At 44.6% G+C, this 19,619-nt stretch overlaps 2 protein-coding genes across 6 annotated transcripts; both read right to left on the reverse strand.

Annotated features, from left to right (window-relative positions):
* Positions 1 to 2,839: 2,839 nt before the first annotated feature.
* LOC119270576 (E3 ubiquitin-protein ligase RGLG3-like) lies at positions 2,840 to 7,706 on the reverse strand. Its single transcript, XM_037552588.1, has 15 exons — positions 7,514 to 7,706; positions 6,983 to 7,036; positions 6,788 to 6,862; positions 6,619 to 6,675; positions 6,369 to 6,519; positions 5,789 to 5,873; positions 5,556 to 5,696; positions 5,340 to 5,453; positions 4,518 to 4,615; positions 4,363 to 4,436; positions 4,184 to 4,289; positions 3,781 to 3,908; positions 3,526 to 3,670; positions 3,373 to 3,429; positions 2,840 to 3,209 (listed from the first exon to the last, which is right to left on the reverse strand). Exons 2-15 carry the CDS (start codon positions 7,021 to 7,023, stop codon positions 3,069 to 3,071), a joined length of 1,413 nt encoding a protein of 470 aa, XP_037408485.1. The 5' UTR covers positions 7,024 to 7,036; positions 7,514 to 7,706; the 3' UTR covers positions 2,840 to 3,068.
* A 7,028-nt stretch (positions 7,707 to 14,734) lies between these two features.
* Positions 14,735 to 19,250, reverse strand: LOC119270577 (E3 ubiquitin-protein ligase RGLG3-like). 5 transcript variants are annotated; one of them, XM_037552591.1, is made up of 12 exons: positions 19,091 to 19,248; positions 18,353 to 18,486; positions 17,764 to 17,848; positions 17,524 to 17,664; positions 17,308 to 17,421; positions 16,435 to 16,532; positions 16,279 to 16,352; positions 16,103 to 16,208; positions 15,735 to 15,862; positions 15,477 to 15,621; positions 15,339 to 15,395; positions 14,735 to 15,189 (listed from the first exon to the last, which is right to left on the reverse strand). In XM_037552591.1, exons 2-12 carry the CDS (start codon positions 18,467 to 18,469, stop codon positions 15,106 to 15,108), a joined length of 1,149 nt encoding a protein of 382 aa, XP_037408488.1. In that variant the 5' UTR covers positions 18,470 to 18,486; positions 19,091 to 19,248; the 3' UTR covers positions 14,735 to 15,105. The 5 variants fall into 5 exon arrangements, with proteins under 5 accessions (XP_037408488.1, XP_037408489.1, XP_037408487.1 ...); XM_037552592.1 differs by having other exon boundaries at positions 18,353 to 18,501; positions 19,092 to 19,246; XM_037552590.1 differs by having other exon boundaries at positions 18,353 to 18,525; positions 19,091 to 19,246.
* Positions 19,251 to 19,619: the final 369 nt, after the last annotated feature.

Raw genomic sequence — 19,619 nt, forward strand, 5'->3', positions numbered from 1 at the left:
AGTCCATGGGTAATGATGTTTTCATCAACTATATATTGATATATAGATTCTGGAGAAACATATAACCGGAAGTCTACAACCGTCGACATTCATTTCTCAACTAGATTGCAAAAACCTTTCAAATGATTTAGATCCAAAGACCATGGCCATGGCAAAGTATGAACAACACTCGGACTGGACTCGAGCAAAGGGTATAATCTAGGTAGAAATACTCTTGCTCAATAATGGGAAGGTATTCATAAGCAATACCTACACCAGTTTTCTTCTGGAAATGGAATTAAGAACAATGAGGTGGTGAAACATAGAGCAAGTATTGTAGCACAAGGGTTCATGCAGATACCCAACTATTCTCCAGAGGTGGAATCTCTTTTCGATAACTTATATCATTGGTAGTACAAAATCATCTATCTCTGCAGTTGATAGATGTAGTGATTGCATATCCATGTGGGTCACTAGATTCAGGTAGATGGTTCCCGATGGAATCTCACTTCTGAATCGAAATGCAAAACGCAACATACATTGTGTGAAATCAATAAGTCACCATATGGCTTATTATTGTCGGAACATTTGGTACAACCGACATAGTGAGTTCCTTATTCACAAGGATTACTCCTACATTAATGATTACACAGGCATGTTAAGCATGTGATCATCTAAATGACGGAATTTGAGTTGAAGGATCAGGTTGAAACCTCGAGCACCTTCACTCATACACTATATGGTACACCGTGTTGTCTATATCCAAAATATATTGGAGAAATTCACCGTGGACAAATCTTATGCATCCACAACTCGTATGGCTTCATTCCCTAGATATAGAGAAAGATCCATCAAAACCATGAGTTGATGGGAGTGCGATATTGGGACATAAAGTTTCATATCCTAGTGCCATTGGACCCACCACATATAATTGATTGGGGATCAAGAATATCTTTCAATATCTCCAAGGCATCAAACATCGTGTCCTAGTTTTTCAGTTTCAGAGAAATATGGATACCAATATCAGTGGATGCATCGATCAGATCCCTACTATGTCAGATCGTAGACAAACTTTGTGTTCCTGTTAGGTGTGGTAGCCAATATCCCATGAAAGTCTTCGGAAACAAACCTCAATGGCTACATCCACCAACCATTATCTCAAAGATAATGTTGCTTGTGTTGTCCGGATGCAAACAAGTTATGTAATAAGCAATATTGCTATATTCCATATCTTGCAAGTCAAATCATGTGACTGATTTGTTCACCAAGTCTCTACCAACTTCTACATTTCAGAAATATGTTCATGGAATTGGTATGTGATGGCTTCGGAATTTGCAAGAATCAGGGGGAGTATCTTCCTGAATTGTTCTTGTTCAAAGCATCATATTATACTCTTTTTCCCTTCATGAGTTTACTTTACAGGTTCTCATAAAGGTTTTTTAATGAGGTAATATCAACATGAGATCATATGTCATACTTTCTGTTTCCCCACCGGGTTTTTTAGGAAAGTATATACAACATATTTATTTTCTCTAAATTCTATGAGTTTCTCATATATCGAGTTAAAAGAGACAATAACCATTATATGTTGCATCATTTTCTCCTTATTTTTCCCACTGGGTTTAAAGGAGTTTTAGCAACATATCAACACTATTCTCCTCATATTTTTCCCACTGGGTTTTTGGGGGGAGACTTTCAAGATCATACACAAGATTTCTCAAGATGAACATCGTATATACAAGAAGTCTTGAATGATAGATTATTCAAGAAGCGGTGTTGTACAAGGGGGAGTGTTAGAAATAGAATTACCACATGGGGTTTACTAGTTAATATGTGCTAATTAGTGAACCGTCATTGGTCTAACTGGTGTGTCCAACACCGAACCGACGCCGCGTACAGACGCCTTTGTCCGTACAGACGCATCCTTTCCCTCTCTCAAAACTGTAACTGGCGCCTTTTCTAGGTGTCTCTTCATCTTGTATATATAGTTCAAAGATCGATGAAATAAGTGTCTGTTCGATCATTTGTTTCTCTCATTTTTCATTCAACAAAGTTATCATCATCATCAAAAGGTGATAGCGTTCGCACAATAATGAAAATGGCTGTCGGAGAAACCCTAGACGGTTGGGAGTCTTCCTTCCTTTCTAGGGAAGAACGTTGAGTTGCTCCTCTCAGTGCGTTGTGGGGCAGAGGGCGGAGTGACGCGCGAGGATGATACCAAGAGCACAACGAACAGGGCTCTATTTTGGTTTTGGGTTCGCCGAATCGGACAATGAATATGAAGCCCCTGTCAGCGCACAAAGTATTTCAACTCGCTGCACTGACTATGTGTCAATAATAGTCTTTAGTGAATTGACAACCCTAGTTCTGCAACCCATATTTTTTGGACCTGTATATCCAGTGAAAGTCGGATTTTTAGGCATGGTAAAACAAACGTTTTTCATGGCAAGTTGTGTTCGTCGAGGATGACAAGTTTAGTTGAGCATGACAAATCTGCCTTAGTTCATATTTTTGTCAAAAATTACCGTGCTTCAAACTAAATTTGCCATCTTTGCGTCAATATAAATTGCCATGAAAAATGTTCGATTTGACATGCCTAAAATTCCGATGTCAAATTTTAGCCTTTCGGTAGTTTGTTGTATTACCAGTCCGTTCGTCTTCCATGATTTTTCCTAAGAAACAATAGTATGCTACATGTTGTATTGCTGAAAGTCAACCTTATGCTAATGCCAAGGGAGGGATTACACTAGGTTGACTTTGTGCAAACACACGAGAATGCTTCGCGGGTTGCCCGCTTTGCATCCTTAATGGTGGAAGTATCAGGTCGGCGGTATGAAGATAAGAGTCATGCAGATCATACTGTAACACAATTGCTGGTATTCCATTCAGGTTTTACCAGAAAAAAACACAGTTAACTACCACTGCAACTTTGTACATGATGACAGTAATAAACGGTGCAATCAACAGGTCACTGGAAGTCTGAAACATAGTTGGTTCCGGACATATATAAAGTAAAGTTCTATTCATGTATCTTTGTCTTTTCAACCTTTTTTTTGACCGGATTGTCTTTCCAACCTCTTGCTCCTTAATTACTCCTGATACCAAATTGGATGGAACGGCGGATCCTCCGCTTCAGAAGGCCGCGCCCTCCTTACGAGAAGAGCCTCATGCGTGATCGGGACACGGCACACGGGGCAGGTCGATAATGTCGGGCCGCATTCCCTGCATGTCTTCGGACAGAAAAAGAAGGGCAAAGGAGGTTAGATCAGGCACTCATCCAAGAAAAGAGCTACTACTTCATTGTATCTGAATTTAGCCGTGTTTGTTCATAGTAAAGTCGGGGTTTCATTGTAAGTTCACAAGTCGAGTTTGTCCGGCGCTAGAGAGGCTTACCAGATGACCGCACTGGAAAGCCATGTCCTTCGGATTCCTTAAGCAGATGGGGCATACCTACAAGTTTTACAAAAACAGAGTCTAATAAGAGGCCATGACTGTAAAAAAAAAATGAATATGGTGCGGACTTACTACTAGCCTGAAGGTACCAACCTGTTCATCCAAAGCGTCATTGCCAACGTCGGTTAACTGGAAGATTGCGGCTGGAGCATAGGTAGCTGCAACAGCATCATCACGTTCAAGGACTTCAATTGGTGGCGGAAGGATCATCCAAGGGTCAGCCATTTCTTCGTGCCACCTGAGAGAGTTTAGGATAAGACAATAAGTATGACGCCGGCAAATGAGAATATGACAAGGATGCCAAGGATAACTAATGCAGGGACGCCAAGAATGAAGAAGAGCGAGTACTCTGGAGGTAGGAGGCCTTGGGCCGCTTTGTATTGAGTGGGTATTTCCATCAGAGCTGCAAAGGCAAATGCAGCCTCCTTCTTCTCCATATCCTTGCTTGTTGACATGATGTCAGTAAAGTTCACAAACTGCAGTAGTTTATCAACAAGGTTATAACTGCATCAATAGATATATGAATGCAACACAAATCTGAAATTCTTCTAATCAGAAGGCAACGGCACAAAGTAAATTAATCTCAACAAAATGTGTTATTTTATTTCTTATTGGAATCATCAGCCTTCCCACATCATCAAGTCCAAGAAACACAGCTAGAATCATTAGCATTGAAGGCAGCACTGTTTTCTGTGTGGGGCACAACAAAAAAAATTGGAACTGAAGCAACATAATAGTATTGTTAAATCACCTGGAAATTGTAAAAAGCCCTGCTAGGAATACATTCATCAGCAGGCTGCATTTCATCCCATGGTCCATCGCCCACTCCCACCATCACAATTGAAAGAGGATAGAAGCTAGCAAACAAAAAGGCTTTAGTTAGTAATACAACAACACCAAGTCGAATAACAATAGATGAACTGCATTTACCTAGCATCAATAAGTGCTTGTATAGTTGCCTCTTCTTGTGGACTTACGATGCTGTAAGAATTTGAGGTGGTTGCCTGCAACTTTTGCTCAAGTGAGACTCACGCAAAAGGGATGAAGTTCCATTGAAGAATTTACTGCTACAATGAACACATTACCTGCCCATCAGCTATGATGACGAGGACATGATGTTGGTAGTTACTGTTTTCAACAACTGAAATCGCCGCGTAGATAAGAGGTGCAAAAGAAGTTGGTCCTACAGTGACCAGCTCAACCAAATTATGGATGAAACAAAAGATTTAAGTATTGCTGGTGAAGTATTCAGCTGCCCCTAAACAGAGACGGGGTCATAGATACAAAATTATTCAGTCAAAACACAATACATGAGTTATACTGCAAATACCTTTTGTCTTTGTCAAAATAATGTGTGTAATCATGATGCAACAATCGCAAGGATATAAACCTTATCAACAAGTGATGTCAGAAACTTAAAGATGCACTACATAGAACTATTTGCAGTGTGCTATCCTAGGGTAATCTGGGAACATTATCAAATAAGTTTTTTTTTCTCAAATAAGCAACAGAATGGTGTTATTTTGTATTAGGAGGAAGTATAAGATGACGCAACCTGTACAGGCGACCAAATGAACACAAAGCAAGGAAAAGCCAACAAAATTAAACAAAAGGAGGCCTGGAATAAATGAAACAAAAAACAGAAAACTGTACGGCTAGCTATCCATCAATGCAGGGAGGGGTCAGCAGGTCTGGCGTGCACGTCATCAAATAAGTTGAAGCAAGGAAACAGAGCACAGCACTATATGGCTACCTAAAAACATAACTTGTCGTAAAAACAGTTCATCGATTAGAAAAAGACTGTCTCCAGTGTCAAAGTTACTGAGACAGATAAAACTCAGATTTGTTATGGTTTTACAATCCCAGAATTTCTACTGAATGAAAAAAGGGGAATAAGCCTTCATTACCTGAAAGCTCCAAATATGGAATCATTTGTTTGTATCTGTCAAGAACCTCCTCAAAACCACAACAAGGACGGTAATCTTCGTAAAAGCTGAAGACGGAATGATCACATGTAGAAACTACAGGTTTGAATTACATTTCATCAAGTCACAGAAGAAGTACAAAATTTCCTTGAAAGAAAGTTAAAATAGAAAAGGAAAACACAGTGAGCGAATACTTACCATCACCAAATCCAAAGCATGGTATCAAGTTATCATCATCAAAAGGTGATAGTGTTCGCCCAATAATAGAAATGGCTTGCTCATATGGATTTGGGGTGCGGCTAATGGCATGCAGAGATTCTCCTCCGAAGGAATGCTTACCTACAGAAATCCAGCAGGTCAGTTAAACGACAGGGACCCTGTTGGGTAAAACGGCAGATCTGACAGTGACAGTGATACAGAAGTAACATTACCTGACCAATCGTTGCTTTTGGTGAAGTCAATGCCAAAAATCAGATTTGATGATTCAAGCCCAGCTTCTCTCAGTGCAGTAATGACCTTCATATATCCAAATTAGTACCAAATGTCTAGAGAATGCAAGCGCACGACAACATGACGTGGATACGATTTTATTTACTTATAATTTTAAAATGGAGATAAAGTAGCTGAAAATATTTTAAACAGAAGGTAAATGTGTGGCTCGGAGAAACAGTTAACGTTATGCAGATTAGGGCATGTAGCATACAGGTTAAAACATTTTATACCCTGCCAGGATATGACATTTCGCAACGTTTATCAAGAAGACCGCGTCGAAGATTGAATAACAGGGACGCAGAATTTGAGCAACACGCTGAGGTTTTAACCAAGCGGACACTAGAATAAGCTGGGTGACCGCCTGTGTCTGACTTTTCGCTGAAGTAACTTATGCTCAACAAACAGCGGTAGGATTCAGAGCAAAGAGTGTACACATAAGTAGCAGAGGAATGTATCTACACTTGATAGGCATGAGGAAACAGAGTGACCATACTGGGACAATGTCTGCTTGTGACTCACCTCATCCACCGTGCTGTAATTGTACATGGGCTCCCCTTCCTCGGAGCTCCCGGAAGGAACGTCGTCGGAACTCCCAGAAGGAACGTCCTCGGAACTCTCGGAAGGAACGTCCTCGTCATCAGTATTTTCGTCCCACGATGTCGGCGGCGATCTGCAGAACCACACGAATTCCGCGTGAGCGTCAGCAACCGTGGATCAACGCAATGTGCAAGAAATAAAAATGATTTCTCTCGGTTTCCTAGAAATTTACCGGGTGTCATGCTCGTCATCAGTCTCCTCCTCTTCATCCCACATCGTTGGCGACGACCTGCAGAACAACAGGAATTTCGCCTACGCGTCAGCGGCCCTGGGTGAACGCACTATGCCAAAAAAAAACATTGTTGGGAAAAATGATTTCTCGCGGTTTCCGAGAAATTTACCGGGTGGCATGCTCGTCATGAGCCTCTTCCTCTTCCTCTTCCTCTTCGCCCCAGCCCCACATTGTCGACGACGATCTGCAGAACCACACGGGGATTTCACCTACGCGTCAGCAACCCTGGATCGACGCGGCGCTATGCAAAAACAAAAATAAATGGTTGTGAAGAACGATTTCTCTCGGTTTCCGGGGAATTTACCGGGTGTCACGAGCCTTTTCCTGTTTGCCCCAGCCCCACATTGTCGTCGACGATCTGCAGAAGCACAAGATGAATTTCGCATAAGCGTCAGCGACCCTGGGATGAACGCAGCATGCATGCAGAAAATAAAAATGTGTGGAAGAGATGATTTCTGCAGGTTTGCGAGAGATTTGGTGGGTGGCAGTGGCAGCTTGCTCTAGCTTGCTCTAACAAGGACAGCGACGGGGGCGGTGTGGGATCCAGATCTCTCCCGATAGATAAAATACAGTGATAAAATAAGACCGAACACAAACAGAGCATGTACAGAACTAGTACTAGTAACTAGTAAGGGTCAGATGAGGGACGGCAGGCACGGCATCGATGTATCAATCAATCAATCAATCAATCGGCGCTCGCTGCCGTCAGGCCAGATCGGGCGGAGCGGAACCCCTGATCGCGCCCACCACCACCAGAGCGGGGGCCGATCCCCCGCCGCCGCCGGCGAAGGGACGGGGAGCGGCGGCGTGCGTGCGTGCGTGCGTACGTACGTACCGCTGCGGCGACGGCGACGGCGAGCGGGGAAGGAAGGAAGAGACGACGGCGCGCGGAGGCGGAGGCCCCGGCTTTGGGCTTGGGTTGCTGTTTGATGGCTAGAGACGCCAAACGAGCGGCAGTTTCCCGTGGGTGCGGGCGGGCGGCTATTTCGATCCGCGTTGCGCAGCCAGCACAGCGGCGGCGACGGCGGCGGCGACCTTCACTTCTTTCCTTTTTCTTTATTTTTTATTTTTTATTACTATAGTATATACTCGTTTTGTTTTATCGGTCGTCCGGAAATTCCTCAAGTCTCGGTCACGCTCCCAAGCCAACATCTCACGTCACTTTTTAGAATGTGAGCATTTTCCCTAAATACTTGCGCCTGCATACGGGAAACGTTTATAGCCGACAGGCGGTCCGGCGTTGAATCCCACAGGATCACACGGCCGTGCGTGCGTTCCGAAAGGGGTCAAACCCAATCGCTTCGCACGTGAACCTCCACCACACTTCCATCGGTCGTCTTCCCTCCCACGCCATCGCCTTCTCCTCCTGAGCACGCGCCAGCCTGATTCCGTCCAAGACGACCAAGGATGTACGCCGGTGCTGGAGACGACGCACCTGTACCGCTGCCACGGGGGGCGGCATCTTTTTTTGAGTCATCTTTGTGGTGGCCTTGACGCACTGGGGACATCGGTCACCATGGATGTGCCTCTACAAAGCCTCACCTTTTTTTTATTGATTGCTGCAACCGCCGCATGAGACGCTACATCCGGTTATGAGGGATGCTACAACCGATAAACCTTTTTTGCCGGAACCAACGACTATTGGTTTCGTCGCTGTTTTATGTTTTGCTACTCTGGCAGTGAACTGCAACCAAACGGAAACGACGATTTTTTCCTGCCAATGCCGTCGGATTTTTCTACAACCGGCGGGAATTTTTTGCTACATTCATCCATGGCCGAGTTGCGGCCACGCTACGGTGGTGATGATTTTCTTTTGTTGCAACCGTCGTGGATTTTTGCTACATCCGGTGAATTATTTTGCTACAGCCATTCACGGCGACGATGATGATTTTGCTGCAATTGTCGTCAATTTTTGCTATGACTGGCAATTTTATTTGCTATGTCCATTCATGATGAGCTGCGACTCCGACAGTGTTTTTGTTGCAACCGCCGTTGCTTTTTGCTACGACCAACATGTTCTTTTGTTACATCCGTTTCATGGTGTGACTGTTGGCCGTTGTTCATGAAAACTCATGCAGACCGCGAGGGCGGGGGAGACGCACCGAAGTGCTACAACCATAGAGCATCGACGGCAGGAGTTGCCATTGGTCGAGGGGGAAGTTGCAACAGTCGACAACGGGATCTGCAACATAAATTGAGAGCAGGGGAGGTTCCTTGGCGAGCACCGTTGCGGGAGACGACGTGCGGCCTCGCCATTGTGAGTGGCGGCGATCCAACGAGCGACGCCGTCTCATTTTCGTCCTGCACGCGCTCGCATGATTTGGGGACAAAGCCAGGAAAAGAGGGAGTTGAGGAAGAAGGGATCCCCTGATCAGACGGCTATGATGCAGCGTATCGGACGTTCAAGGTGCGACCGGCCCAACTTTAGGCCGGCGCACCTGCGTCTAGTACTCGCCTGCGCCTATACTATATTTCACCCAAGTTTTTTTTTCTGTCAGATATATTTTTCACCGAATTTGTATGCATCATATGGTGCGATTTCAGGACTAGTTATATTCTTTTTTGGTACCCGCCATCAAGGTAATTTATTCAAGTGTTTGGCGGATTTGCATCTGACTGTACAACGTCAAACAGAAATTCAGGGATAACATCGAAACCAAACAAGCTAGCATCTACTGTACCTTACACGCTGCCATTGCACTCACATATGGGCAGCGACATTTACTTCTCTCCACATGTTGTAGCTTGAACTCCTGGTGCGTCCCTAGCAATTGCACCCGTCCCAGCAATGAGTAACTCCATGGTCTACTGAGATGGCTCCGTCAACATTAATTTGCGTCCATCCCTGCTCTGCAGGTTTCCACCTTTCTCCTATAAACTGGTCCTTCGGACTCCCTGGAGTCGGAAATCCAGAGCTGAGATGAGCTCATCAATTAGCTCTCTTCATGGGCAAAGTATCAGGTGAAAATGACTATTCGGTGAAAATCTAGAAATTTCTATCGTGAACTGTTGGATCAGGAGCGGACGTCATGGATCACAGGTGGGAGTCCTAACAATCCACTTAAACGCATATTAGCAGATAACCCCCTCTCTCTATTCAACTACTCCAGGATTTGGCTACCCCGTATGAGAAAATTGACCGCCTTCATAACCTAGCCGCACGCCCGCACCATGGCGACTCGACAGCGCGGCGCTCTCTCCAGGTGAGGGCGGCTCGATGGCCGGGTGGCTAACCCTCCCGCATCTGCGACGGTGCGTCGACGCTTCGGGCGACGGCGACTAGTGGTCAGGGCGCTGCCTCACACACAGGTGACTCGGCCGCCGGAGCTCCGCCCACACATGACGGTGCTCGATGCCTTGGGTGATGCTACGGCCGCGCAGCTGCCCCTCATGCTACGGCGACCCGGTCGCCGCGAGGCTTCCCTGCACAACGGTGGCATGATGGCCGTCGTGATGCCCTCAAGCGGCGGTGACATAGACCCAAAACTTATTATGTCCTGTTGTCTGATTCTACAGCCCAATGCTTGCTTCTTAGTATTAGTTCAGAAGTTGTATCTGAATGTTGTATTTTTTGGTGAAGCCTGTAAGCTTGCTTATGTAGTCCAAATTCTGAAGTTGCATTGGCATGCAATCTGTAATCTTTGGATGTATGAATTTAGTTGAATAAATTTCCTGAGCTGGGCTATTTTAAATCAGTGATTGACCAAACAGAAAAGCGAAGTTCTGCTCCAGCCCTTTTCTAGTCACTCAATGTGAGTTATCTTGGGCAATCCATTCATACTGGCCCTTAATATGAATTCAGTTTAAGATAATTGAAATGGGAAGAAAAAAAGTCAGGTTTCTCAGTCATTCAATATATAATAATTGAAAGATTTGTTCGGGTGGATTTCAGTCTGCAAAGGACCTACTAGCAGCTAGCATTGTTGTGCTAGTTGTGGAACAAGCTTCATCTAACAAAGACGTTATTCAAGGCATACCCAGGCTACAAAATTGGCAACAACTTCAAGTTATTCCTCTCAGAAGAGTAACTAGACATCTCTCAGAAGAACTATGATATTCACATCTAGAAGTAACAGCAGTACAGCTCCCAGAAGAACTATAATATTCATTCTTAAAATTTATCCAACACATGAAGTTGTTGTTCTGCACCAACATACGCATTGGATATGAACCAAAATCCCAAGTACATACTGAGATGAACCAAAATCCGAGGATATTCTTATGTGCTCAACCTTAACAACAACAAGAAAAAATACTGATCATATTACAAAAGATACAATTCAGTGCAGACATTGTGCATAAACCAGTGAAAACTTACAAATCTTTCACAAGATAAATAACTATTTGTGTCTCTCTAGAAGGGAAAATTGAATTTCTCTAAAGGTAAACAAAAGAAAGTATCCAAAGACAATATTTGCCATCTTGCATATGCTTGACAGTTATCATGCATGGCCTCACAAGCACATCTAGTTAACTTTCTTGCATGTTTTCTTCGCTTCTCTCCCTTCAAGTCCTTGTGTTCCTCCTCATTTGTTCGGAAACCAACTTTGCCACAAAGAAATCGCCTCAGACCGCCACATTATCTACAACCCTTTTTTGTTCAATTCTGATTGAAAACCCAACGTTGTGTGCATATGCCTTGTAAAACTTCTCGACATCTTCCATAGTCTCGAATGCCATACCTACAAACACCCAGTAGTCATATAAGTCAATGATTATTAGAGAGATTTGAGTGAAATTATGGTGATAATGGTACTCACATAAAATAGGCCACTTGTAGCTCTCTTTTTTCATGTACCAAAGTTTCCAAATTGATCGGAGGAGGCAGAATTTCCATATCATGGGTCCCTCCATTGTTGACATGCTCAGGTTCATGCTCCATCTATAATGCAACATCGCATGATTAGTTCTTATCAATCGAGGAACAACAACAATCGCCAAATATCCATGTTCCGTATAGTAAATATACATGCTCTGTACACTGGTTGACCTATGACTTTCTATTGCGTAGCTTGTGATCTTTTTTCTAAAAAAGAATTTCTATGCTTGACAAAAACGGTGAAAATAATGTATGTCTTTTGTAGCAGCCAAAGCTTTCTCATGATGCTGAAGATAGTGACAACCAATTTGCGTACAAAAACATTGTCTTATCAGTGTATCCTACTCGTCATTCTAGGTAAGCATCTAGTGAATTACGATGCTTGTCCATTTGATGTACTGGATTACCTGTATATGACTATGAAGAGGCAGCGGCACGTCGGGGTTCAAAATTGTGAGGGGCAGCGGTGACAAGTACTCCTAAGGATGAGTCCCGGCTACAAGAGGGTGAGCCAAGTCCAATGGAGGGCGACACGCAGCCGACGAAGGCCCCATCACTGTCGATGGAAGGGCAGCCATGGCACGAGGCGCGGTTGGCAGAGGGAGAATTGCGATGGATGAAAGGCCCATCCCGACGGTCGGAGGGCCAGCCGTGGCCGGCTGAGGGCAGTGGTTACGCGCCGGCGGCGCTCAAGACGATCGAAGAAACAGATCTCAGGATCTCACGAAGGGTCGAGCCCTGTTCACCTCAAGATTAATATAGAGGGGGGTTATCTGCTAATGTGCGTTTAAGTGGATTGTTAGGACTCTCACCTGTGATCCATGACGTCCGCTCCTGATCCAACAGTTCACGATAGAAATTTTCAGATTTTGACTGAATAGTCATTTTCACCTGATACTTCGCCCTCTTCATGAACATATTTGTTTCCGTTGGACCAAATCACCCCACATGACCGAAACTGCAGTCGCTGCCTTGTTTTTGGATATAAAACTTGTCCGGGAGATCCTTTGCTAGTTATACTCCACTGCGTGATTTTTAGGTGAAAGAAGTCCACATAACCCCCCGAGGTTTCATGAACCGGCCAATTTACCCCTTGAAGTCTAAAACCGGGTAACTAACCCCCTGAACTTTTCCAAACCATGTTAATCACCCCCTAACCCTGGTTAGAGTGGTTATGTAGGTGGTTTTGATGACGTGGTGAGGTGCTCCTCGTTCCCGACATGCACCTGGCCTCGACCATACTACTCCGAGCACGAACCAGTGTGGTACCACTCATGGCACAGGACATCGACATGTAGCTCGCCGAGTCTCACACTTGTAACTTTGTGATCTTCTTGGCGCGCGGTGAGCCTTACCAGCTCCAGGTCGTGCAGCCTGCACGAAGCCAGCAGCGTCTTGCATCGAAAGGCAACCCCTCGACCAGGCAGGCCAACGTCCTTGAACCTGCTCTCCTGCCTAGTGCATGCGCCCAAGGTTTGAGAGATCCTTATGGCTGTCTGCGCCATAGCGCTCCTGCTGCTTCCCACGTGACAGTCATACTCATGCTCTCCGAGGCGGACAGTGGAGGTCGTCTACGACGGTGACGAGCAGGACACGAGCGCCGGAAGCACGAGGAGCTGGTGAGCCGCGTGCACTTGAGGAGGTAGGCACGAGGTCCCGATGGCACGTGAACTCAAGCTCCGCCGGAGACAATACACACGTACATACATACTGCTGTTGAATCGATTCTCTCCTGGACAAGCACACACGTACACACATCAAGTATGTGCCACCATGTACAAGCTAGACATGACTATTCTAATCGTGATTAGCTCTAAAATGGTGGACGTCACATGAGCAGAAGGGCTGCTTGTTGGTGCTACCATGAGGTCGACGAGTGGTTTGGGCGCGACATGCAATGGCAGAAGGATCGGAGGAGGACAGGAATCGTGCCGACCTGGCACCTGCAATCTGCCCAGTCACCAAAACCGCTTGAAAAACAAGTCTAGTAGATGTGAGGGGATGATTCACCTGGTTTGGGAAAGATCAGGGGGTTATTTACCCGGTTTTAAACTTCGGGGGGTAAATTGTCCGTTTCAAGAAACCTCAGAGGGTTACGTGGACTTCTTTCATTTTTTAGGTGACCGAGATTTATCAAACACCGAGGGCGCTCAACATTTCTAAAGTGCTCCTGCCTGTTTTATTTTTCCTAACGAAGGTTAAAGGTTTGCCCATCCATTGATTAAGCATACGTAAAAGAATTGCTCGGTGCGAACCAACCTATGATTGGATAGTTAGGAGGACAGTGGTATCTCCAGCCCACCAGGGTCCAAATCCAGGTGATTGTATTTATTCTGGATTTATTCCAGGATTACCGGCAATGCGCGTTCAGTGGGAAGATACATTTCCATCGACTACGAGCCGCCTATAATGACTTTGTAAAATCTAAAGATGATACGTCGGCTCAGTCTTTCGGAGGTGCTAGGGTGTGCGTATGTGCATTCATAAAGAAGAGTGTATGCGCGTATATATGAGCGCTTGCATCTGTTCTGTGTTAAAAAAAAATTTGCACCGTTAATTAGCGGAAAACCGAGTCCTCTAGCTTGTGGATCGGCTGAGCGTGGATTACAAACAATTTGGAAGTTTGAACTCTCCCTTTCGACTCGAGGAGGGCATGGCACATGGCTTTGTCTCTGCTCACCGTAATTCTAGCGGTGCTTCCTTCAACCCTATATTTGATCGTTGCAACTCCTTTACGCACTGCCACTCTCTCCGCATTCACGCAACGACTCTTCATGGTCTTTGCTGTAGGCTCTCACGTCCATGGTGTTAACCGTACGATCATCCTACAAGCGTTAGAGGATAAATTCGCTTTTCCTCCTCTAACCAGCACCTAACGGATCCTCAAAAGCTTTAGAGGAGGATAATTTTTACTCCAGCCCCTCTCGATCCCTAAATACACTTGCCCATGGCTAGCTGGAGTAAAAAAGAAAAATTCGCTCCAAAGACACCCCCACACCTCCAAATCCGCTCCAATCTATCAGGATGGTGATATGAAGATGCAAATTATATTGAACCACAATTATTTCTAGTACTTCCTCCGTTTTTATTTACTTCGTATATTAGAGTTGACTGAAGTCAAACTTCGTAAAGTTTGACCAAGTTTATAAAAAATAATATAAACATTTAGCATAACAAATGTATACTATGTGAAAGTACATTCAATAATAAATCTAATGATGTTGATTTGTTTTCGTATATGTTAATATTTTTGTTTATAAAATTGGTCAAAGTTTACAAAGCTTGACTTTGACTAAAGCTAATACGCAAACTAAATAAAAACGGAGGAAGTATTGATTCATTTAGGTTTTACAGGAAAACACGATTTTCAACTACGACTACTGCTGCTACTTTTTTTACAAGATGACAGGAATAAACTGCACAAGAGGTGATGGAAATTATTCATCAGACTCAGACAGCCGAAACAGTTGGCGCTGGACATGTTATACAGTAAAGCTTTATGAACATGTACATATCTCCTTGCCCGCCCAACTTCTTGCTCCTTGATTACTGCCGATAACATATTGCATGAATGGCTGATTCTTCACTTCCAGAAGTCTGCATCATCTTTATGAAAAGAGCCTTACACGGACAGTGATTGGCGCGCGGCACAAGGGGCACGTCGATAGCGTCGGCCTGCATTCCTTGCATGTCTTGCGACAGACATAAAAGGAGACAGGAGGAGGGTTAGATCAGAGTACTCATCCAACAAAGGAGCTAGTACTTCATTGCATCCAATTTTTCCAGTGAACTGCTTCATTATATGTTCAGAGGTTGAGTTAGTTTGGTGCTAGAGACTCACCAGATGGCCGCATTGGAAAGCCATGTCCTTTGGATTCGTTAAGCAGATGGGACATACCTTTCATGTTAAAAAAAAGAGTTAAGGTCATAACTGTAAAGAGAATATGAGGCGGAGTTACTGGCCTCAAGGTGCACCAACCTTTTCATCCGAAACGGTGTAGCCAACGTCGGTTGACTGCGAGGTTGCGGCTGGAGTATGAGAAGCTGCGACAATATTGTCACGTTCAAGAACTTTGCTGGGAGGGGGAAGGATCCTCGGAGGGTTGGCGTTTTGTGCGTGCCTCCTGATAGATTAGTTAGGCTAAGGTGTTAAGTACAAGATCAGAAAATGAACGCTTTCATAAGGATGCGAAGAATAACTAATGCAGGGCCTCAAGGAATGAAGAAGAGCAAGTACTCTGGAGGTCGGAGGCCTTGAGTCGCTTTGTATTGGGTGGGTATTTCCATCAGCGCTGCAAGCGCAAATGCGGCCTCCTTCTTTGACATATCCTTGCTTGATGACATGATACCAGTGAAGTTCACGAACTGCAGTAATTTATCAACAAGGTTATAAGTACAGCAACAGACAAATAAATGCAATGCAAATCAGAAATTCTTCCAAGTCCAAGAACAAAGTAAATTAATCTCAATGCAGTATGATATTTTCTTTTTATTGGAATCATCAGCCTCCTTGCATCATTAACTCCAAGACACACAGTTAGAATCATTGTTCTTGGCACTGAAGAAATTTGGAACTGAAGCAACATAATAGTACTGTTAAAACACCTGGAAATTGTCGAAGGCTCTGTCAGGAATACAGTCATCAAAATGCTGCATTGCATCCCATGGCCCATCGCCCACCCCCACCATCACAATTGAAAGAGGATAGAAGCTAGCGAACAAAAAAGGCTTTAGTAATAATACAACACCAAGTTGAATAACGATATATGAACTGCATTTACCTAGCATCAACAATCGCTTGTATAGTTGCCTGTTCTTGTGGACTTAATCTTCCACCTGAAGTTGAGGTGGTCACCTACAACTTTTGCTAAAGTGAGGCTCACGCTGAATGGCTGCAGTTTCATAAAAAAATTGTACTACTACGATAAACACATTACCTGTCCATCAGCTATGATGACGAGGACATGGTATTGGCAGTTACTGCTTTCGACAACTGACATCGCCGCGTAGATAAGAGGTGCAAAAGAAGTTGGTCCTACAGTGAACAGTTCAACAAAATTATGAGGCAACAAACAGAAGATTTGAATATTGCTGGTGAACTATTCAGCTGCCCCCAAACAGAGACGGCATCATAGACACATTATTATTCAGTCGAAACACAATACATGAGTTATACTGCGAACACCTTTGTCTTAGTCAAATAGCTATCGCACCATGTTCACAGATTACATAATGTATGTAATCATGATGCAACAATCACAATGATGCAAATCTTATCAACAAGTGATGTAAAAAACTTACAGATGCACCGAATAGTTGAGCACCGACAGGGCTATTTGTTACTATGTGCTATCGTACAGTAATCTCAGGACATCATCAAATAAGTTGTTTTCTCGAACAAACACCAAAATTCATGTCATTTTTTACATTAGCAGGGAATGTCAAGATGACGCAAACTGTACAAGCGGCCCAGTGAAAACAAAACAAAAACTACCTAAGCTAGCCGAAAGGAACTGGTAACGAGACAGAAAACAGAACCAGAAAACAAAAAACTGTAGAGCTAGCTATCCATCACTGCAGAGAGGGGTGGGGAGGCCTGGCGTGCACGTCATCAAATAAGTAAGCAAGGAAACAAAGCATAGCACTATATGGTTACTTTAAAACATAAGTCATCCTAAAAACAGTTTGTTGATTAGAAAAAGACTGTCTCCACTGTCAAAGTTACCGAGGCAGATAAAAACTCATATTTGTTATGGTTTTACAATCCCAGAATCTCTGTTGAAGGAAAAGAGGGAATAAGCCTTATTTACCTGAAAGGTTCAAATGTGGAACAATTTGTCTGTATCTGTCAAGAACCTCCTCAAAACCACGGCAAGGACGGTTTTCTTGGTAAAAGCTGAAGACAGAATGATCATGCGTAGAAGCTACAGGTTGAATCACATTTTATCAAGTCATAAAAGAAGTACATGATTTCCCTCGAGCAAAGTTAAAATGGGAAAGTTAAAAACAGTGAAGCGAATACTTACCATCACCAAATCCAAAGCATGGTATCAAGTTATCATCATCAAAAGGTGATAGTGTTCGCCCAATTATAGAGATGGCTTGCTCATATGGATTTGGAGTGCCACTAATGGCATGCAGAGATTTTCTTCCAAAGGAATGCCTACCTACAGAAATTCAGAAGAATACTTATTCACTTAAACGACAGGGATCTTGATGGGTAAAACAGCAGATCTGATGTGACAGTGATACAGAAGTAACATTACCTGACCATTCATTGCTTTTGGTGAAGTCGATGCCAAGAATTAGATTTGATGATTCAAGCCCAGCTTCTCTCAATGCAGCAATGACCTTCATATATATCGGAATAGTAGCAAATTACATCGTGGTAGAGAATGCAAACGATATGATTACTTATTTTTAAAAGGAATTGAGGTAGCTGAAAGCACTTCAACAATGTTTACTGTGAGCAACAATACAGAAGGGAAATCTGTGGCTCGGAGAAACAGTTTATGTTATGCAGATTTGGGCATGTGGCATATGGGGAAAACAGTTTATTCCCTGCCAGGATATGGCATTTCTCAACGTTTATCCTGCAGATTGTCTCTGTCTTATTTCTCAACGTCGGAGAAACAGTTTAAAACATTGAATAACAGGTTTGTGCAATGTCCTAAGGTTTTAATAACTAAGCAAATACTAGAGTAATAAGCCAGGTGATGGCCTCTGTCTTATTTATTTTTTTCTGCAGTAAAAAATTATGCTCAACAAGCAGCAGCAGGATTCAGAGCAAACAGGAGTAGCAGAGAAATCTGTCTAACACTTGATATGCATGAGAAAAGGAGAGAGGACACTCACCTCATCTACCGAGCTGTAGTTGTCTGCTATGAACTTGGGCTGCCGGTCCTTGGAACCCCCGGACGGAACGTGGTCGTGATGGTGCCTATGCCTGTGATGAGCCCTCTCGCCCCACATTGTCTGCCGGCGACGATCTGCAGAACTCGCACGGATTTCGCCTACGCGTCAGCAACCTGGATCAACGCACTATGCAAAAAATGTTACTGGGCGGCAGTGCGCTCTGGCTAGTACACGCTAGGATAGGAGCGCGCGGTGTGACAACAAGAGCAGCAACGGACTGGACTGGACTGGAATCTAGATCCATCCCAGTGAAATAACAGCAGAGCAGAGCAGACAGAGCGTCGGCTTAGGCGGTTGCAGACTTGCAGTGCGCCGACTGACTGACGGATTCGCCGGGCCGGGCAGCCAAGCAAGCAAGCATGAGCAGAAGGGCTGGCGCGAGTGATGCGTGATGTGCGGGCCATGGAACGGATCGCAGCCACAGTGGAGCGTCAGGGGCTCCGTGGGTGGTGCATCGATCGATCGGCTCTAGCTACCGCCGGGCCAAATCGGCCGGGACCCCTCCCCCGCCAGAGCAGGGGCAGGGGCCGAGTCCCCGGCGCCGGCGAAGGGGGCTGCTGGGGCTACTAGGCTGGAGGGGAACGAGCGGGCGAGGAATTCGGCCCGGCCTGGGCCCCTGAGGAGGAGAGGCGAGGAGGGAGGGGGCAAGTTAACGGGGAGAGAGGCGGGGGAGCGTACCAGCGCCGACCGGAGGGCTGGGCCGCGGCGACGACGACGGTGACGGACGGCGACGGGGAAGACGGCGGGGAGACCCCTCGCTGCTGCTTGCTTGCTGGATGGGATTGGGGAAGCGTGCGTGCGTGAAGGTGAAGCAGAGAGAGCACCGAAAAGGACGCGTCGGCTGGGCGGCGTTCACTCCTTTCTTTCCTTTTTTTTTTCTTTTCTTATTCGTTTTGAGTTGCTGCCTTTGCTTTCGACGTGATCCATTCCACGTGCGATTCTTATTTTTTATTTTGCCTGCTAAAGTACTCCCTCTGTAAACTAATATAAAAGTGTTTAGATCACTACTTTAGTATTCTAAATGCTCTTATATTAGTTTACGGAGGGAGTACACTTGAGTAGTTTTCCATCCTGACCTCAGCGCTAGATAGGTTCAGCGAGTTGTATCTTAGTACTCCCTCCGTTTTTTTAAGACGTTTTAGACAACTGATTTTGAACCGTTTCAGAAGCTGTCTGAACTTTCTAAAACGTTTTATAAAAATGAACG

This window comes from Triticum dicoccoides, chromosome 3A (genome assembly GCF_002162155.2).
Source record: "Triticum dicoccoides isolate Atlit2015 ecotype Zavitan chromosome 3A, WEW_v2.0, whole genome shotgun sequence".
In the NCBI taxonomy this organism is placed as follows: Eukaryota; Viridiplantae; Streptophyta; class Magnoliopsida; order Poales; family Poaceae; genus Triticum; species Triticum dicoccoides.